The following is a 21,427-nucleotide window of genomic DNA, read 5'->3' on the forward strand; positions in this document are numbered from 1 at the left end:
AACGTACTCAAAACCACGTTCGTGTAATTTGTGTCACTTTCATGGCTCCCCCAATTGCATTTCGCCTATTGGGTGTAGCACCACTTTAAGAAAAAAAAAAAAATAGTGGTTACAACAATCTGATCATGTCATTTGTACGTTATGTTTTATAAAAAAGGATTTGTTATCTACACATTCTTTTTTACTTTTCTCACATTCATTGTTAATCTTTGTCATTTAATCTTATTCAATTCATCCGATCAAACGATCGAAAATTAAAAGAAGTAAAAAGGGGTACGTGAATATCACACCCTTATAAAAATTTGAACACTATATATTTTGATCTCACATGGTCATATTTGATGTGAAAAATGATCTATTAAAACAACGTTGCTTAAATTTTTCGACTAAAAAAAAAAAACAAAACAGCGTTACTGAATTTCTCACTTATTTTAAAGACTCATTGCATCGTCCATAGAGTTGTTCAAACCGTGCAGATACATTTATCTTCTTTTTTGGTTGATTATCCATTTCAACTTGTCCAATCAAATAACAAGAAAATCTGCACGACTTCAAATTTAAGAGTTGGATAAAGATTTGAGTTTCCTTAATCATAATCTTTCTTTAAGTTTATCAGAAAATTTAAAAAAAAAAAAAATTAGTTGGATAGTGCACTGCACAGAGTTAATGGGCACTGGTCAATGGGAAATTTGCTATAAATAAATAGGAAAATTAATAAAAATATTTTAAAGACTTTAAATTTTAATAATAAAGATAATATAAAAAATAAAATAAATAATCACAATATTAACTTTTTAATATAAAAAAATATTTTTTCATTAAAATAAGTGTTAACAGAGTTTTTCGTTAAAATATAGATATTTTCCCTTGCAGGCTTGTGCTAAAATAAGAATATAATTAATTATTTATAGTATTATACTATTATTACAGAAGAAAAGGAGCTGGAGATCCCGACCACGTGGACCAAATCGAGCTCATCTATCACCAATCTCAACATCATCCAACGGTCCATAATATAGATCATCCTCTGTTTTCTCTCTCCGTCCCCTGTTTCTACGAATCATAAATACTCAGCCTCCCAACCCTTATCTCTCTCTCCCTCTCAGACGCCCAGAAAAAATCTCTGTTTTGCAGACCCGGTTTCTTCTTCCCCTCAAATCCTCCCGGAGGAGCCTCCTGTGGCTGCAGCTCAAGGTTCTTGCTTCCTCCCTTTATTTCTTGAGTTTTCTGCAACTTTTCCATCAACAGATCTGCAACTTATTAAAAAATCACGAAGAAAACCTGATAATTTCCCATTTTTTCCTTCTGGGGTTGTTTAACAAAAATCATATTTTATATTTAAATCTTAATGCAAAAGTTTGTATTATTTTATTCTGTTTTTGGGGTTGATTTTGATGAAATGAAATCTGGGTGTGCAGGCTTTATTGTTGGTGAGATCTCTCCAACAGAAGAAGCGAAGATGATGAGCAGGTGCGGTTACGAGCAGAGCGCCATGGTAGGCTGCGAGGGGATGGATTCAGTTGTGTGCCCAAAACCACGTCGTTTGAGCTTTCTAACTCCTTCCTTCAACGACAACATCAGACCCTTTAGATACTTCAAGTACGTACCTTTTTTTTTTATTCTTCTCGCACTTCTCTGTTTTTCTTAAGGTTTTAATTCGTAGGTCGAGTCAAAGGTTGTTCTTTCTTGGGTGTTTGATTTTTGTTGTTGCTGCTGTAACAGTCACAACCAATCGGAGATTGGAGATTCTGAAGCTGGGTCTGAGATTCTGGATATTATTCTCGCCAAGGTTCCTCTCTTCCCCTTAAATTTATTGAGCTAATATTCATGGGATGTATTTTTGAGCTAATATTCAGAGAAAATGATTTCGTAATACAGAACCGAGCACAATGATGTTCTAAGATTCATATAGCCGACCTCATTTAATGGAAAAAGGCTTTGTTGTTGTTTTTATTCAGAGAAAGTGATTTTCGCGCACCTCCTTTTTTCCGTACATCCAGTCTAATAAAGTTACATAAGTAAACCGTGGTTTGGTGGTTGTGCAGAGAAAAAGAGCGTCCGGAAATCATTTCTTGTATTCATTTTATATTTCTGGTTTGGTGGTTTGAAATTTGTTTTTTTTATGGGCAGGAATTAGTTTATTTTTAATTCTGTTGTCATGTTTTAGCTGAATCTTCAACATATGAAAAAATCCCAAGAACAAAAGCTAATTATTTCATCCTGTTTTGTGGTTAATTTATGAAAACAGGGGAATTGTGATGATAGGTTTAGTACTAATCAATTGGCTTCGTCGCCGCCGTTTTTCTGCGGGTCTCCGCCGAGCAGGGCATCAAATCCTGTAATCCAAGACGAGCATTTCGGCAACAGCAGCAATATGGCTCCGTTTTTGCCGACACAGCCCATGTTGTCATCGCGCAACGGAGGCTGTGTCCGGATGAAATCCGGGGACAAGCCAGTCGCGGTGCGGATCGAAGGGTTTGATTGTCTTAGCAGGGACCGCAGGAACTGCAGCATCTCTGCTATAGCTTAGACACAGTAAGGGTATGGAACAGAGCCCTCTCAGTTTCGGAAGAAGCAAGGTTTTGTGAGAAAAGTAGAGGGCTTTGTGCTTTGGGAAAATATCAAGAGGAGGAGGAAGAAGATAATGTTTTTTTGGGGGGGTCTTTGAGACGGAGAGAATGTAATTTTTGTATATACAAGTCATGTGAGTTGATCTAATTTGCTTAATTTATGGTGAAGTTTTTTTGTGTAAAACTCAAAGGACGTATATGTAAATTAAGGTGATGGGAGATGTTCCATTTTGAGGAATAAAAGGGAAGAGAGGAGAGAGAGAGAGAGAGAGAGAGAGAGAGGAAGGCTTAAAGTCTTTAACTTTCTCTCTCTATGGAGTAAAGACTATGTTTGGATTCTCATAATCCTCTCTTTGTAATTGTATCTTGGAGGAAATGAGGATTGGATCTATTTGGAATTTGATGTGTTATTGCATGGTTTATGCATTGTAATTTTCTCCCATGGCAGTTTGTTATTGACTTGGAATATTTTCACAATTGAATCTTCAAAATTTCTTCTTGATATGTATGTGGATGTCATTGTAGCACTGCAACAAGCCATTCACACATTGACGTGCGTTTTAACTTTCTTAAATAATATGTGGTGTGTCTGCAAGACCTTGCATCTCCAAAAATATCTTCTTGAGATGCAATTGCGTTGTTATAAGATGCCATAACTTTTTCACATAACAGTGAATCCGCGGAGCAAACATTTTCTATGAAAGGCACATGGTGTTTTAATACTTAAGTCATAAAGCTTTAAATTAAATTGATGGGTCAATGGTTGAGTAAAATAAGCAACATTATTGAGAAGTGGTGGTCCTTGTGGCCGCCTAAATCTAAATTAAATTGAGATCTTAATCAAATCAAATTTCAAAGTTGCATTTGTGGAAAAAGGGAGGATTGGGAAGGTGGGTGGGAGGAAGATAGGAGGGCGAGTGTGGGGTAATGGGGTTTCCTTGGAAGCATCGCATAACATGTGGTGGGACTTGGCCTCTTTGTTTGTTTGTTTGTTTGCTACTATTTGGCCTGCTGGCTTTTGCTGACTTGGTGTTGGCGTGGAGGATTGCTGTTAGGGATTTGCACTTTTGAATGGTTCAACTCCAAAGGGTGACTAGTCAAATGTCTGGTAGCGAAAGCTGACCTACGCACTTGTGATGGAGAAATATTTGTGCAAAGGCGCCCTAATCACGGACATTAACTTTCATAGCACTGTTATGCAGTTGAAACTCCTCTTCTTAATTATAAGAGACTATAATTTGTAGTTAGGGTATGTTTCTTCCATATTTGGAGAGATATACGCCAACTCAAGATTTCCGCCTCACTGTCTTCCCGGCTTCCGGAAGGAATGGATAACTGTGGCTTGCTATCAGTTGTCATTCTTAAAAAAAAAAAAATAAATAAATAAAAAGATTTCCGCCTCACTATATGTCATTTTTATGGTATAATTTATGTATCCGGATACAATTATGTTTTTTTTTTTTTTAAATATAAGTAGACATTTTTTTATATGTTGTATAATACATTTATTTAACATTAGAAACAACTGCCAAGACACTTGCATATGCTTCACCTAAACGTCTAAATGCTAGACTCTTACCTGCTGTTCGATTAGCGCCTATAACCATTTCCAACCTTGACTGTATATGTGTTTGCATGAAATAAGGATCGTAGAATACTGCGTGTGAAGCGACAGAAGGGACAGAAGGGACATAAGGGATAGAACATACCTTTTGCAACCTACCACATTCAAAGACCCATGCAAATCAAGCTCTTCTTGTCAATGTTGAGGTAAAAACACATATCAGAATTAACGAGAGAGGTAATACTTTGATTTGTAATTGTTTTTTGTTTTAAATTTCACTCGTTATGCTTGGGAGGTATATTCAATTAAGATTTTGAAGGGTTTTGATGGATTTATATATCCATAAATTTTGATAGAGTTTATTTGATTTCTAGAGATTTTATGTAAAATTTTGAATGAATAAATACTTGAAAATACTTAAAATACATTACGAAAAAATCTCTCTGATTCCCTCGATTTTCCCAACTTAAATTTTTTTTTTAAAAAAATCAATTTCAAATTAGATACACCTGCAATGTTATAAAGTCTTTTGAAATCCTGATTGAATACACTTAGAGCTCATCTAGATGTGCTTTTAAAATAGTTGAAAGCGCTTTTGGTGAAAATATTTTTGGAACCAATCCTTAGTAAAAATGTAAGTAAATTTTAGAAAAACACTTAAAGTGTCACATCCCGGCACAGGCCCCATTACATTCCAGGCTCGACTCCACCGTATCACGTTATTGTTTGCTTTGGGCTCCGACCACGCCCTAACGGTTTTGTTTCTGGGAACTCACACAAGAACTTCCCAGTGGGTCATCCATCCTGGAATGGCTCTCGCGCGAACTCGTTTAACTTCAGAGTTCCGATATAACCGGAAGCCAATGAGTTCCCAAAAAACTTCGTGCTAGGTAAAGATGGGAATATACATATAAGGCTTACATGATCAACTCCCCTAAGCGATATGGGATGTAACAATCCACCACTCCTTAGGGGCCCGACGTCCTCGTCGGCACACATATGGCCAAGGATTGGCTCTAATATTAAGTGTTCTTTGGAAGAAGCACATAACTGGTGCTTCTTGCAGAAAACACTTCAAGTGTTTTTGGAACCAAACAATATTTTCTCTAAAAGCGCTTTCAGTCATTTTAAAAGCGCATGCAAACAAATCCTTAAACTTTCAGAGAATCACTTGAAATCTTGATCGAACACTTCTAAATTTGAGTGTATTAACGTTAATTTTACACTTTTGAGTAATTTGAGTGTGGATATGGGGGAAAATTGTATTACTGATCAATGTTGCAGGCTCTACACACCACCAAATGTGACAATCTTCAACTGAGTGGGCTTACACATGGCGAAAGTCCGAATGCACATATTAGTATCAACGACTGTCAAACTGTCGAGGTCTCCAACCTTCATATTTTTTGCACCCGAAGATATTCCGAACACAGATGGAATCGACATCTCTGCGTCAAGCCATATCAATATCCACGACTCCATAATTCCAACTGGTCAGAGCAAATTTGAGAAAGAAAATTTAAAATCCCTATTTGGTATTAATCCTTTTAGGAAGGGTTTACTAATTTTTTGTTATTAAATTTGTTTAATTAATACAAAAAAAAACTACCATTTTGTCATTCAATCATATTAATAAGATTTTTACTTAAAATTTTAGTCAACCAAGGACCATAACCAAAGTTTTCCAATAAATTAATAGGAAAAGTAACGAAAAGTCTAAAAAACTTTAGTTTTAATGAAAAATGAAAAATAAACGTGTATTGAATAGTACCAAAAAAATGTAAAAATGTGGTTTTTCATTAAAAATGAACAGTACCAGGAATGTTTCGTTAAAACTCTCTAAATTAATACTCTCACAAAGCGCTGCGCTAATTAAATTCCTAAACTCAATATTCATGCGTATAGCGTGGGAAGCTTAGGATAAGGTGGTGCTCAAGAGAGAGTAAGAGATTCATGTGATGCATTGTAATTTCAGTAGCGCACAAAATGGAGCTAGAATTAAGACATGACAACATATTTTTATAATCAACTTTTAATGGTACTATAACTAAAGAAAATAGATAGATGGGAGATGGAAGAGAAAAAAAACTAAGTCTAAACATCTCTCATAAGTTCACTAATTACTTAATTATTTATTGGTGGATCTCTTTGTATGTGTTGTCCAGAAAGATGAGGACTCAATGATTATTCGTTAGCCGGAACTAGAAGTTAAAATTTTGGTAGATAGGGTTCCCGTAAAAACTTCTTTCAAGGAATGGGCTAGACCGGGTCATTTCTCAAGAACAACAGTTAAGGGATCTGATATTACCACTTGGATTTGGAACCTACACACCGATGCTCACGATTTTGATAGCCATACCAGTGATTTAGATGAGATCTCTTGAAAAGTATTTAGTGCCCATTTCAGTCAACTCTCCATCATCTTTCTTTGGCTGAGTGGTATGTATATTATAATTATAGTTTTCGATTGTGTTATGTGACTCACTTTAACTATTATGTCATACTTTTGTTAATTTGATTGTTGACTAAAATGTTCAACTCAACTACAATGAAACAGTTTAAAGAAATTGACATAATGGCTGAAGTAGGGTATGTGATACAATTAAAAGGTCATCAAATTTAAAACTGAAGTTACAACCAAAGTGAAACACAAGTATAAATCAGAAGATCACTATCGTAATTTAACCCTAAAATAATATAAGTAAAAGTAAGAGAGTTTGAATGCTATGAATGTCAATAATAAATCATAAAACTCTCATCAACTCACTACATTTGGAGTTCAAAATCTCTTCATCTTTTCAAAATAGTTTAGTAGGAATATCGAATGTATTAAAAAAATTTAAATATATTGCTATGGACACACAATAACATTTATTCATTAAAAAAAAAAAGGAAAAAGAATTTAAAAAAAAAAACACAACGATTCCGCTGCGTATCGAACCCAGGAATGCTAATTTGGCAAACCAGCGCCTCACCGAATGGGCCACAAAATACTCTATTATCTACCTTTTATCATTAAATTAGGGGTGGATATTTGAAACAAAAAAACTGAAACTGAAACACAAATTAAATCGAACTGCATCAAACAGTTTGGTTTTGCGGTTTTAAAACCGAACCGCAAAGTTGGAAATGGTTTGGTTTTGGTTTTAACTTTTGAAAACCACACCTCAAATTAAATGTCATGTTTTAATAGTTTGTTTGTTAGTGTCCATACATTTAGTATGGACTCAACCACACTAGAATGTCATCCTTTTCCACCCTTGAATCTATTCAACAATGATCGCTTATCAATGCAGCCTTTCGAAGAGGAAGAGCTATCATGCATTTCTTTAGGAAACTGATATGGTGTGGTTAGCAACAATGTTCCAAGGATGAGTTTCAACCTCTAGTCTGCTATTAAAGGTAAGATGTGAATTCTTGACGAAACCCTCCTTACTCTCTGTAGGCTATAGCAGATGGTATGTTTTGTGTCAAGCTTTTCCAGAATCTCATGATCATTTATTTTGTTGATTGTTCTTGCTGTGATGAATTTGATGATACATGGTTTAGAGGGGGTGGTAAATATAGAGTTCATGGAAAAGGTAAACAACTGCATTCTGTAGTCAAAACGCTTCGCTTGGCGAAGATTGTGAACGAGAACAGGCTTCCCATGGTTGTGTTGTGCATGTACTCGTCTAGCCTTCGACTTCTAAGTTTTTCGATTATTCAGAAATGGAGTCTCTTTTGGAATGGAGTTAAATTCTTGACCAATGGTGTAATTAACATGTAATATTTTTGGTGCAAATTTACATACAATTTTTTTGGTATTATACCATGTCAATGATTAACATGTAAAGGTGTAAATTTTAAAATGTATATTTTTTCTCAAAAGCCAAACCAAAACTGTTTGATACCGCACCGAGCCGAATTAAATGGTTTGGTTTCATTTCGGTTTTGGCTTACAAACCGCATCGAACTGCATCGCAAAATGTTTTGGTTTCGATTGCGGTTTCACTTAAAACCACAACGAACCGAACCGTGCCCACCCCTACATTAAATATTCTCCTATTCATAAAAAAGGGAAAAAGTGTAAAAAAACGTTGCAACGCTACTGAGAGTCGAACCCGAAATCTTAGTTTCATAGACCAGCGCCTTATCCACTGGGACAAAGAGCGGCAAAGGGGCAATCATCCATCACGTTTTGAACTTAAATAAATAACAGTAGTAACTCTAAACTCTAAACTCTAAACTCTAAACTCTAAACTCTAAACTCTAAACCCTCAACCCTCAACCCTAAACTCTAAACCCTCAACCCAAAACACTAAACCCTCAACCCTAAAAACCCTAAAAACACTAAACCCTAAACCCTAAACACCCTAAAACCTATACCTTATACGCGAACCTAAACCCCAAACCCTAAACCCTAAAAAACCTAAACTCTATATCCTAAACCCAAATAGTAAAATTATCAAATAGAACATTGGCTCAAACATGTATTCTAACCCTACAATAGTAAAATACGAAACAATATAGCCAGTGGAAAGTAGTTACTATATAACATAGTGTTTTCATTTTACAATTACACTATTACATGGTACTATTAATTACATGTTTAATATTTAATTAATGGACTTTGAAATGCTTAAATGTGATGTTTCAGATGAAGATTAGTGTTTTACATAAAGATTAATATGACTGTAATTTAATGATATGATTTGGGTTTGGGATAAAGATTATTAATTTGAATATAATTGATGAAAAAAAAAAACAAAATGGGATCTTGATTGATTATGCTCATTGGTTTGATTATATACATTTACATAATTGCATTAGAGCTCACTCAACAAAAAGTTAAGTAATTAGAAAGCTAGGGTAGGAGATGGTAAAATTTTGGGAAAATTACAACTACGCAAAACTCTATACATGTATATAAAAAAATTGAGAAGAGAAATTCTTGCAGTGACAGAGTTCTAATTATTTCCAACTTTTCGCAACCGGCTTCAGCGACGAAGAACTGTTACTTTTTCTCATACCTGCAACAAGTGATTGTGACATGTTGAGAGATGTAATAATTTTGATAATTAGAAGGCAAACTGAAGCAGTAATTGGTGCAGAGAGCTCTACTTTCACATACCTGACGGTACCTTCGCAGCGCTCTTTGATCCTGATGCCGAAGGTGAAGAAGTTGTTCCTGGTTTAAGCGAGGGTCGCGGAATCCTACTAATCCTTTTAGGCCTGCAGAATATGAGTCATTAGTCAGAGATGACCAATAGCATTACATATAGGCCTCGTTTGGTGCCTGGATAATGCATTAGATTCAGTGCAAGTGATGCTTACCTTTCCGGGGGATCAGATTTCGTGCTTTCGGGATAATTCATGCTGTCGGTAGAGCCATCAGTTTCTGTTCCAGCAGAAAGACCACCGTCAGATAAGTCACTTAATTTCCCCTCAGAATCTGCATCCCCAGATGCTAAGTTCTCAGCATGATCTGTAGGTTTATTCTGACCTATGTCATCACCTCCGGCAATCTTTGATGATTGCCCGAGAAAATCATTTTGCTGTTTAATGTCATGCATGGACTTCTGGAGCTTATGAGTACTGTACAAAAACACAGTTTTCAGGATCAGAAGCTGCCTTAAGTCCTAAGCCTTTATCCCGCCACTTAACGGTGTTTGGTTTCACTTCCCACCTCTAGAAACTCTGCTTGGTTGCGAAGATTCATACCTAAATGAGCTCGTCCCACGCTTCTCACTGTGGCCATCAAGTAATTGCAATCGCTCAATCTCGCCATCCTTCTTAGCAATCGTGTCTTTGAGAGACGCTACCTGCAGAGGCAAGAAAAATTTAGAAACAACAATTTTTTTGTAGAATACATATTTTGCCAATTATGCATATGAAATGAGAACCTGTTCCATTAATTCCCTAACATCCCGGCCCTCTTTGTTGCTTTTCGCCGCCCCTAACTCAACTCCGGCAGCCCTCTCAGCAAACTTTAGAGTACTTAAACTTTCGGAAAATGAACTTGCGTCAGGATTTAGCTGCACAAACATAAGCGTTTTTGCTTGCCCACCTGTTGTAAAATACCATAAATATTCTAGCATTACTACGTATCTTATAAAACTTCGCATAAATCTTAGAGAAAAACAAGAGCAACTTTATTATGAGTCTTTGATTCAATGAAACTAACTAGTGAAGAAGTACCGAGAGAGCTTTGAAGGACTTGAGTGAGCTTGCTATTTCTGTAAGGTACATGAGGGCTCTTTTGTGCAAGAGCAAATATGACATCTCCAAGAGAAGATAATGATTTGTTTATATGTTGTGCTTCCTTGAGCCTATCTCCTGTTACCTCAGAACGGTCTACTCTTTCACTTCCCGCGAGATCTACAAGATGAAGGTTACCAATCAAAGCGGAACCAGTCTTCAAATCCTTCCCACGTACATGTACTGTAACAACACTGTATATAGACATTCAAGCTAAAATCATACACACCAGAAAATACATAACTAACATATATATATATATATGTACTAGATGGAGTTTTATGAAGATGAGATGTACAAACCTATGAGAGCGACTACTTCTTTCATTTAAAGCAGTGGCACTAACAGCTCGGTTCTTAAACCCAATTCCCATCAATTTTATTACATCTGAGGTTGATTCCACGGGGTGCATGCTAGCATCTGGCACAGCTAACCCGTTGGGTTGAGAGTGGGTCATAATCCCAAGTGTGTGCAAGTCAAGGCAAACAAAAGACTGATACCAAATTAACTCAGACGACATATAAGTATGCAAAATAATAGGAAGCGCATTTCGTAACGACAAGGATATTTCTTCTGAGCACCATCACTGGATAGCAAATCGCGCACTTGTTCGTTGTATATTTCAACCATTTGGACTCCAATTTCATATGTAATGGAGCTTTTTCTACATTGAGAGATGTCAAAAAGGTCGTTTAAGGCCCGGTAGTTGACCCCCCAGTTCTCTTTACTTGCTTGATTAGGACCAGTCTGAGAGGAGACAATAGACATAAAACATCAAGTCAGCATCTTTTCAAATTATTGTTCTGTGATGAAAATTAGGATATAAAGATGTTACATACCATCGTGTAGGTTTTCCCGGATCCAGTTTGACCATAAGCACAAATACAAACATTATATCCATCAAGCACAGATCGTATCAACGGTTGTGTGTCAGCGTATACTTCAGCTGCCACAGTTAAATAAAATGCTCAAGTTCAGAATCGTAATGTATGCCACTATACAATCATGTTCGGAGAAGAACATTTTCAAGGAGCATCAACAGATGAATCGAACAATATCTATCCAACATTAAAGACACAAAATAGAGAACCTTGAGTTGCATCTGAACCATAGACCTTATTAAACTTGAACAATCGATGACCCTCTTTTCCTGGTTTGGAGCGGTCTGCAACTACCAGTTCCCCATTTTCACCAGTATGTTCTACTGATGTCTTCTTTTCTTTTTGTCCAGGAAGAAATGGTCTTATTCGACAGAAGACTCTGATGTTTCCTGTGCAAGAAAGTTAAGAAGTGAACTCTAATTTTTTTCCGTAAGATGTAACCAAAGTAACGCTAATTTATTTCGTAGCACCTCTTAAATCCTGAATTTCATTAAATAACTTCCTATTTTCAGCGAGAAGTGCATGATAGTTCTCAGACGCGTCTGCTAATGCTTGAAGCTTCACTCCTGAAAAGCAAAGTTATAATGCATGAAACTCTTCTAGCACAAACTGCACGAAACAGATGAAGTTTTCGATAGACAACCCTACCTAAGTGATTAAAGTTCACCGTGTAACTCTGTCCTGCCGTCAAAACTTCTTGCTTAATGGATTCGGATGATAACCTTAATTCCTGAATATTTCATAACTTGATTTAGAATGTGCACATCATATACAATTAAATCTTGAAATACAATTTGATCTAAAGATACCTTTAGTGAACCAAGTTGAAGATCCATAGAGGTCTCGTAAACTCGCAGTTTCTTGGTCCAACTTTTATATTTTGAATCTGAATTCGCTGAAAGCTGCTTTGCCTCATTCCTTGAATCTGCCAAGAGGCGTTCAAGTTCTTTTATTCTCCCTTCAAGCTCTGCTTTAGAAAACTGATATTTGGACTCGGAACTTGCCTCGAGTTCTTTCACTTTATTCCTTGATTCTGCCAAAGAACGTTCAAGTTCTTTTACTGTCTCTTCAAGTTCTGCTTTATTAGACTGATGTTTTGACTCAGAATTTTCCTGGAGCTCCTTCACCTTACTCCTCGACTCTGCCAAGAGACGTTCGAGTTCTTTTGTCCTCTCTTCAAGCTCCGCCCTAGCACCTTTTGCTTCCGTTTCCATTTGCAAGCAACGCAGGTCATATGTCTTTTTCGCTATATCCAACTCTTGCTTCAATCCTGAAATTTCAAGGTTGCATTGATCCTTCTCTTTCATTAATCTGATCACATCCTCATCATCGGTTTTCTTCTTTGCTTCCATTCGGGTTCTCTCATTCTGCCAATTGTAAAACATTCCCACTTAAAGATATTCAGAAACTTATATATCAAACGAGAAAAACTTTGTAACCGCAGTTTACAAGTAAAATTATACGTATTCTTTGACTGCTAAACACCAGCAATATGTTTTTTTCATTGTCTGCGAAATATACCTTTATTTGCTGAAGATGGTTCATGATAAGCTGTAACAGAAAATTTTCACTTTGAAAATAAGACATTGGTTCCACATTGAAACATGTTTACGAGAAGCTGTCAACTCCTGATCTAATTTTTTGAAAAATGTTTCATACCTCACTTTCCTCACTGGTTCCGGATGCAAGTGTTTCAAGTACTCTGATTCTTGACTGGTATTTCTCTTCACGAGCCTTAAAAAGGTTGTTTTGCTGCACGAAACCATGACGAAGTTAACACAAAGCACTTCTTAGTAAGGCTAGCAGTGAAAAGTATTCATAAAAGCATATTACAGTTCTTAAATGCTCCGCTTGAGTTGATATTCGCCGCTCAATCTCCTGGACAACTTTTCGCAGAAGACAAGACACACGCTGTGCAAAAATCGCAATGTGTCAGGGCGGATTTTCAAAATCTACATTTCTTGAATATTGTACATACTGGTATTTGTATAGGTGAACTTATGTTTAAACAATCTTGTGCTTTCGGGTTTCCATACATGGGGTATTTCACCATTCTTTCTTTCAACACTTTCATCGAGGATTCCATTTACGACACTCAAAAGTGACTGCGTTGGAGCGTTCTGCAACAAGAGATGCTGAAGTGCATTAAAAATAGATTAAACTGAAGAGATCACAAAAGGAAAATCTGATTCGATTTCAGGGTCCACTGAGGACTTACATCTAAACTGTTTGGTTTCATCATTTCTGAAATTTTTGCAGCAGGAAGATCCGCGTAGCCTCCTTGCTTCAACTGAAACACCTCGTGGAACTTATGTCCGACATGATGCATGAGTAAAGGTGACGTCTCTGCACAAGGTAAATTTGCGTCAAACACCAACTGTTTGAATGACGAAAACATTATGTAAAAGTTTATCAACTTAAACATATAAAAGTATATCGGCAAAAATAAATTTTGATCTGTTCAAGACCATAGCCATACCTCCTGACATAACAGGACTACGCAATGCGCGCTGAAATTTTGACTCAGACAAGACTTTCCGCGTGTCAGCTACAGATAATGGAGCAAGCTGGACACGGGAAGATTGGCTGCCAGATTTAGTCGTCGGACTAGTTATAGATACACCATAACCCATGACATTTGGCATAAATCGTGCTTTAAGTGTTAAAAGACATTCTGTGACACCCTTCATAGAACCCTGCATAATATTAATCCCCAAAAAATGAAAACCATATTGAATGTCAGCAAACATGTAGAAATTCCTTAATATCGAGACCTAAAAACTAGATATCATGTGCACATTGCAAGGGATCTGTATGCACACAAATAACATTGATAGGTACCTTCTCCAGGTCGGACATATCAAACTTCGGCAGCCCTAGTGCATCCATAGCTGCCAGAAACCTTGCAACTTTTTCTGAGGGTGGAACCGAGTTCTATGAACATTGAAAGTACAAAACCAGACATTCGATCACCACCTTGTCGAAAAACTCTTCAATAAAAAAAGGGTGGGGAAAGCCTATCAAGTTATCAACTAACCTCATCAACAAGACCAGGTCTAAGCCTGTTCAATATCCAACATAAAACAGTACCATCGATCAAGCACGATCTCAAGTCCTCATCAGAAGCAGTTGTTGGTAAACCTAGATTAGGAACTAAACTATTTAACCATTCTACTAAGTATGCTCGCCGCTTGCCTGCAAAATAAACTCGAAGGCGAAAAAAATTTTAGATCATTAAGCATTGAAGAAGTATATCGGGAACAAGTGGAGATGGCTAAATTTCCTTACCTTCAGTCTCATCATTACCATTTACAACTTGTTCGAAACTATTCCCGGTAGCAGGAACGCTTGAGCTGCTGGTTCCATTTTCTTTTCTGCTGTAATTGGATGCGGAATCCATGATCAGCTACTTGGGCGTGGACTAGCTTCGGAGCTCAACTATAAAACTCATGCTAAACCACATCAATCCTCTGTTTAATAAGAGCAACCCTGCGAGTTGGAAACACACTACTGATGTAAGGGTAGTAACAATGAACCGCGTAAAGCGAACAAACAATCTCTCGAAGAAACAAACACGGAGTAGAAATGCTATCTTGTCCCAAACGAAAGGAGATGAAGATTAATGAGGGGTTGCACCAGCAATCATGCACACACACACACACAAACATAGATACATAGATACATACATATATACATACATACATACATATATATATATATACATACATACATATATATATACATATACATATATATATATATATTCATTGCATATTTCACTGCAAATTGTAGAGGTCATGCCCCAAGTTACTGATTACTGTATTCAAAAGAAACGAAAAACTTATGCACATGGCAGGTTCGAACTTCGAAAATCAAAGATAAAAATAGCAATTACACAATGCGAGAGACAATTTGCCCGAGCTGCACACTGGCTACAACAGAACTATATGGAACAAACTTGACTTAGAACCCATATCCAGTGAACAACTGGTTACGAAAAGGAAACGAAACCTAAAAAACGAAATGGTTATCAAGCATGCCCTTAGCTATTCAGACAAAACATGTAAACAACATGGTTATCAAACATAATGCCCTTAACTATTCATACGAAACCTAAAAACAAAACGGTTATCCAACTGGCCGTAAATATTCATACAAACATGATCAAGATACAGTGAAGTAAATGGTTATCAAGCATGCCCTTAGCTATTCGTACAAAACATGTAAACAACATGGTTATCAAACATAATGCCCTTAACTATTCATACGAAACCTAAAAACAAAATGGTTATCAAACGGACCGTAACTATTCATATAAACATGATCAAAATACAGTGAAGGAAATACAAGAAAATGTGAAATAAAGAAAAGAAGCAGAATCCCACCTGAGAAAACTCAATGAGACTTCAAGCTAATGCGGCGTTGATTAAGGCTAAACCAATTTTTTGATCCATTTACTTTAATTATTTTTACTTTTAATCATGTTTTGTTCAGATGTTTTTTGTTTGGAGTATTTTGGTTTCCACCGTTGATCTTCCAAGAGAGTTAAGAACCAGTGCGTGAAATTAGGAGCACAACTCTCTCTCAGCTCTACGTCTCTAATTCCATCTGCTGGGTTTCTCCCACCTGTCCTCCACCCCTCCGTCTTCTGTGCTTCCTATTGGTGGACGTCAATGGCACGTTGAAATTGGTCTTGAATTTTCACCTCCATGGCCCAAATCCATCGTTGGCCCAAGACATTAGTGGCCTGTGAGTTAAGGATCTGTTTCATATTGCGTTCCGAAGGGTTGAAAGTAGCTTTTTGACAACTAAAATCGTTTTTGACAGTGTAATTTTCGGTCATAAAAGTAATTTTTGGGTGAAGCACTTAATCTAGAAGTTGCATTATTAGTTTTAATCTCAAGTGTCAACCATTTTTGCCCGTACAAACTAATTGCGTCGGGGGTAGGGCAGTTATAGGGGTAGGGTTAGTTTTAATTCCACATGTTAGCCATGGTTTGCCATACAAACCATAAGTGGCAAGGGTAGGGCATTTATAGGGGGTAGGTTTAATTTTAATCGCACATGTCGACCATTGTTGCCCGCACAAAGCATTGGTGCCTGGAAGTGGGCAGTTATAGGTCGTTATCAATAAGGTGTAGGGATTAGTTTTAATCTTAGTGGTCAACCATGGTTGGCCAGACGAAGCATTATTATTAAGGGTGGGACATTTATAAGCCGCTATCAACCATGAAAGAATTCATACTAAAGTCGTAACTTTTAACATAGAACCCCTAAAAAAAAATAAAAAATAAAAAAAAAAAAAAAAAAACATTTCTCCACTATGTTGCGGCAATGGACAAAATTCAAGTGCACCAGGCGCTGAAACACGCTGAACTCATGGTGTTATTATTCACACGCCCTTAAACACTTGAACTCAGGGTGTTACTATTCACATACCCCTAAACTCTAAACCTCATCGGCCTCCACTGCTTCTACTACGCCTTGGACCTTCCTGAGGGCACGAGTTTGGGCTTGGGCGTGAGTCTGAGCTGCGTCTCCCTGCGCCTAAACCATTAATTAATTTATTTTATGTTTTATTTTTATTTTTATTTTTGTTAAATTTTCATTTTTCCCATACCACATCACCAAACTATCATTTTCATGTTCTATAAAATTTATCTTCGGTGAAAATTTTCAAACAAGGATATAAATCTAAACCTAAATCTAAAGGTATTTGAATCAAAATAAAGTAATGTAGGAAGAAAAAAAAATTCAATGGAAAAAGAAAAAAAAAAAAAAAAAAAAAGAGAAAAAAAAACAAAAAGAAAAGGATACAATTGGTACTTCGCTACTGACCGTATTCGAAAAGTGTCGCTATCATATTAGCGGCCTCACCCACAAAAAGTCGCTAGCTTCATACATATCACTCCTTCTCAATTTTTTTTTTTTTTTTTTTTTTTGTTAATTTTTTTTATCTCTTACCATAACAACAAACTATCATATCCATATTCTTCAAAATATATTTTTCTGTGCAAAATTTATTATAATTCATATTTAAACACTTGAAATCAACGATTTAAAACCTAAATTTATAGATATTTTTCTATTTTTCAACTTTAAAAATCCATAAAAAATAGTTTGGGAACTTAATAAACGGTAAGATCACATCCAAAGTTCTTGCAATATTTTCCTTAAATCCGACGCAAATATTTCCTAAAGCTAAAAATCTCAGTTTTTTTTTTTTACAAAAACTGTGAGTTATAACCCACATTTTTTCAATCGATTTTGAGAATTTTTACAATATTCGTTATAAACCAAAGTTAGTGTGACAGCCCGTCCCGAAATATTTGTATCGATGGCGTGAAATTACTAAAGTACCCTTGAACGTTTGTGGCGTTGTGTGGTTTAAGTTTTGGTTGTGGACCAATATGTTAAGTCCCTAACATTTTGGAACCAATTAGGAACTTAGACTTAGGTTTGTTTTCTTGTTTTTGGTTGGTTGCAAACTGGACCACACAACACACACACACACAAATCCCTTTCCCCGTTGACCTTTTCTCTCTCTCCTTCTCTCGGACTTCATCCATTTTCCCTACAAGTCGTACGGACACCACCCAAACCATTCCATTTCTTCACGGATCGACGTCGAGGAGGATGTTTTTATGTTCCTTGCAAGCTCAGGAACTCATCTACACTATTATCTGGACGTGAAGCCTTCATTTTCCCGAGAAACCATAATCTCTTATTTGAGCATTGTTCATACAATCGTAAATGTGAAGTTTTGAGGAGATTTTAAGCTGCTAGGAAGCTTTAGAACGTCTTCACGAAGCTCAGAGAAGAAAAACAAAGTGTTTTGGACGTCGGGAAGTTGAGTTTGGCGAGTTTCAAGTTTAGCCGGATTATCGAGGCTTCTCCGGTAAGAACCCGTGGATTTCAGGGCTTGAAATTGGTAAGGTTTTGTTCTTCTCGTTGTAAGCTTTAATCTGAGACAAATTTCATGGAATTTAGTTGAGAAATGGAAGAGATATAAAATTTTAAAGTTTTTCCAGAAACCAGCGAAAATTTGAGTTTCAGACGGCGACGACCAGCGAGGCTCGCCAGAGAAGGAGACGAATATTCCGTCAGAGTTGATGGAATATTCTAACGGCGTCCATGATCAGCTACTTGGGCGTGGACTAGCTTCAGAGCTCAACTATAAAACTCATGCTAAACAACATCAATCCTCTGTTTAATAAGAGCAACCCTGCGAGTTGGAAACACACTACTGATGTAAGGGTAGTAACAATGAACCACGTAAAGCGAACAAACAATCTCTCGAAGAAACAAACACGGAGTAGAAATGCTATCTTGTCCCAAACGAAAGGAGATGAAGATTAATGAGGGGTTGCACCAGCAATCATGCACACACACACACACAAACATAGATACATACATACATACATACATATATATATATATATATATATATATATATATTCATTGCATATTTCACTGCAAATTGTAGAGGTCATGCCCCAAGTTACTGATTACTGTATTCAAAAGAAACGAAAAACTTATGCACATGGCAGGTTCGAACTTCGAAAATCAAAGATAAAAATAGCAATTACACAATGCGAGAGACAATTTGCCCGAGCTGCACACTGGCTACAACAGAACTTCTATATGGAACAAACTTGACTTAGAACCCATATCCATTGAACAACTGGTTACGAAAAGGAAACGAAACCTAAAAAACGAAATGGTTATCAAGCATGCCCTTAGCTATTCAGACAAAACATGTAAACAACATGGTTATCAAACATAATGCCCTTAACTATTCATATGAAACCTAAAAACAAAACGGTTATCCAACGGGCCGTAAATATTCATACAAACATGATCAAGATACAGTGAAGTAAATGGTTATCAAGCATGCCCTTAGCTATTCGTACGAAACATGTAAACAACATGGTTATCAAACATAATGCCCTTAACTATTCATACGAAACCTAAAAACAAAATGGTTATCAAACGGACCATAACTATTCATACAAACATGATCAAAATACAATGAAGGAAATACAAGAAAATGTGAATTAAAGAAAAGAATCAGAATCCCACCTGAGAAAACTCAAAGAGACTTCAAGCTAATGCGGCGTTGATTAAGGCTAAACCAATTTTTTTGATCCATTTACTTTAATTATTTTTACTTTTAATCATGTTTTGTTCAGATGTTTTTTGTTTGGAGTATTTTGGTTTCCACCGTTGATCTTCCAAGAGAGTTAAGAACCAGTGCGTGAAATTAGGAGCACAACTCTCTTTTTGCACTGCGTCTCTAATTCCATCAGCTGGGTTTCTGCCACCTGTCCTCCACCCCTCCGTCTTCTGTGCTTCCCATTGGTGGACGTCAATGGCACGTTGAAATTGGTCTTGAATTTTCACCTCCATGGCCCAAATCCATCGTTCGCCCAAGAAATTAGTGGCCTGTGAGTTAAGGATCTGTTTCATATTGCGTTCCGAAGGGTTGAAAGCAGCTTTTTGACAACTAAAATCGTTTTTGACAGCGTGTAATTTTCGGTCATAAAAGTAATTTTTGGGTGAAGCACTTAATCTAGAAGTTGCTTTATTAGTTTTAATCTCAAGTGTCAACCATTGTTGCCCATACAAACCAATTGCGTCGGGGGTAGGGCAGTTATAGGGGTAGTGACACATCCCGACCGAAATCAAGGCATGCTGGCCGTCACGTGAGAGTGACGTAACCATGTGCACAGTGCGGAAGCTAAGAATAATAATAAAAGTACGAATAACTAAAAACCAAAATACACACAGAGTAATTAACATACATGTGCAAGCGTAAGTGTGAAAAATAATATTCAAAGCACCGAGAACCTAGTGCAGTCCAGAGGAACAAACACTAACTAAACACACCTAGAGGTGGTCCTACGCTGGTGATAATCTGTCAGATGTGCCGCAAATTCCTCGTGAGCCACCAAAAGAGCAATCCAAAACTAAAACCTGGAGGGACGCAAAACAGAAAGTGTGAGTGGACAAAAATTCTAACCCCTCGTCGTAAAACCTGTATAGTTTTCTAGAAAATAGGATATACACATATATAGAAAACATGCTCAGAAATATGCCATGTCAAATGCCACCACATAAAATGTAAGTAAACCAGGTAATGTCAAACAATGCAAATAACATGTCAGCCGGAGTCACCTAATGTGACTTGTACGGTTGAATCTAGAGCTCAAATCCCCAACTCACTAACTATACATGCACATGAGTCGGAACCACCTAAAGTGGTATGCATGACAGGACTGGGTGTAAATAAATACGCTCAAGTGCTACGATCACGTGAAGACTGGGCGAATAATCGCGGGTCACCTACGAGTCAGAACCACCTATAGTGGTCTGTACGACAAGACTGTGCACTTAACTTGGATCCAAGATGAGCGTGTGGTGCGGGAGGTGAACATCACGTGAAGGACTGTGCCCTACTCTGGGCGGGAGCACTAACACTGGGGGTGCATGTTATAAGCTCTCAATGCATATCACATAACTACAATCATCATCATAAACCATAACTTACCTAACACTTACCTGTGTGTCAGCAGCACCACACATACATATATGCAACTACTAATGCATAAATAAATAGGCACACACTAAACATGTCATTTTAAAACATATAAACATTCCTTTTCATTTTCTGGGAAAACCACAAGTATATAGGTATATACGAAAAACCAAAAGCCCACTCACTGGTACGTAGATGGGTCGTAACCCCCTTACCTCGAGTGACTGCGCTCGCCCTCAGGATAGGTCTCACCTATATGCGAAACAACTATAAAAACGTTAATTTAAAGCACATAACCAAAACTAGGTAATAACTTCTCAGACAATGCTCAAATGGGGTGTATGAATACGCCAATGTGATCTACTCAACCTCACAAACATCCCCATATTGTTAAAATAATTTTTCGACATCTCACACACCCCCACGCGCCGCCCACGCGCAGGCACGTGCTTGACATGCTGACGGAATCCCTAACGGCATTAGGGAATATTCCGTCCAACAGTAAGCATATTCCGTTATAACTAACTTGACGCCGTTAAGAATATTCCATTAACTTAACGAAATATTCCCTTGTCTTCTCCGGTGACTCTCGCCGGAGCCGCCGCCGTCCGCCACCGTCTGCGTTGCCGGAAAT

General features: G+C 37.1%; 2 protein-coding genes across 2 annotated transcripts; one reads left to right on the forward strand and one right to left on the reverse strand.

The window, feature by feature from the left end:
• The first annotated feature begins 1,036 nt into the window (after window positions 1–1,036).
• On the forward strand, window positions 1,037–2,968 carry LOC137712928 (uncharacterized). Its single transcript, XM_068452132.2, has 4 exons — window positions 1,037–1,194; window positions 1,419–1,599; window positions 1,723–1,789; window positions 2,249–2,968. The coding sequence occupies exons 2-4, from the start codon at window positions 1,460–1,462 to the stop codon at window positions 2,528–2,530; spliced, it is 489 nt and encodes a 162-aa protein (XP_068308233.2). The 5' UTR covers window positions 1,037–1,194; window positions 1,419–1,459; the 3' UTR covers window positions 2,531–2,968.
• Window positions 2,969–8,853: 5,885 nt separating this feature from the next.
• Window positions 8,854–15,755, reverse strand: LOC137713225 (kinesin-like protein KIN-14C). Its single transcript, XM_088683640.1, has 23 exons — window positions 15,641–15,755; window positions 14,544–14,744; window positions 14,293–14,450; window positions 14,097–14,189; window positions 13,735–13,951; window positions 13,474–13,601; window positions 13,292–13,375; window positions 13,089–13,166; window positions 12,915–13,007; window positions 12,777–12,806; window positions 12,065–12,622; window positions 11,904–11,985; window positions 11,726–11,821; window positions 11,465–11,644; window positions 11,214–11,320; window positions 10,943–11,121; window positions 10,677–10,841; window positions 10,315–10,568; window positions 10,020–10,183; window positions 9,838–9,938; window positions 9,451–9,711; window positions 9,248–9,348; window positions 8,854–9,146 (listed from the first exon to the last, which is right to left on the reverse strand). The coding sequence occupies exons 2-23, from the start codon at window positions 14,653–14,655 to the stop codon at window positions 9,088–9,090; spliced, it is 3,300 nt and encodes a 1,099-aa protein (XP_088539766.1). The 5' UTR covers window positions 14,656–14,744; window positions 15,641–15,755; the 3' UTR covers window positions 8,854–9,087.
• Between the last annotated feature and the right edge of the window lie 5,672 nt (window positions 15,756–21,427).

Source organism: Pyrus communis, chromosome 14, assembly GCF_041283825.1.
Source record: "Pyrus communis isolate YQ-2024b chromosome 14, ASM4128382v1, whole genome shotgun sequence".
Classification (NCBI taxonomy): Eukaryota; Viridiplantae; Streptophyta; class Magnoliopsida; order Rosales; family Rosaceae; genus Pyrus; species Pyrus communis.

Coding starts and splice junctions, on each gene's coding strand:
- LOC137712928 (XM_068452132.2), top strand. CDS start 1,460: ATGATGAGCAGGTGCGGTTACGAGCAGAGCGCCATGGTAGGCTGCGAG. Junction 1,600..1,722: donor AGACCCTTTAGATACTTCAA/GTACGTACCTTT, acceptor CTGCTGTAACAG/TCACAACCAATCGGAGATTG. Junction 1,790..2,248: donor TGGATATTATTCTCGCCAAG/GTTCCTCTCTTC, acceptor TTATGAAAACAG/GGGAATTGTGATGATAGGTT.
- LOC137713225 (XM_088683640.1), bottom strand. CDS start 14,655: ATGGATTCCGCATCCAATTACAGCAGAAAAGAAAATGGAACCAGCAGC. Junction 13,952..14,096: donor ATATGTCCGACCTGGAGAAG/GTACCTATCAAT, acceptor AATATTATGCAG/GGTTCTATGAAGGGTGTCAC. Junction 11,122..11,213: donor CCGGGAAAACCTACACGATG/GTATGTAACATC, acceptor GTCTCCTCTCAG/ACTGGTCCTAATCAAGCAAG.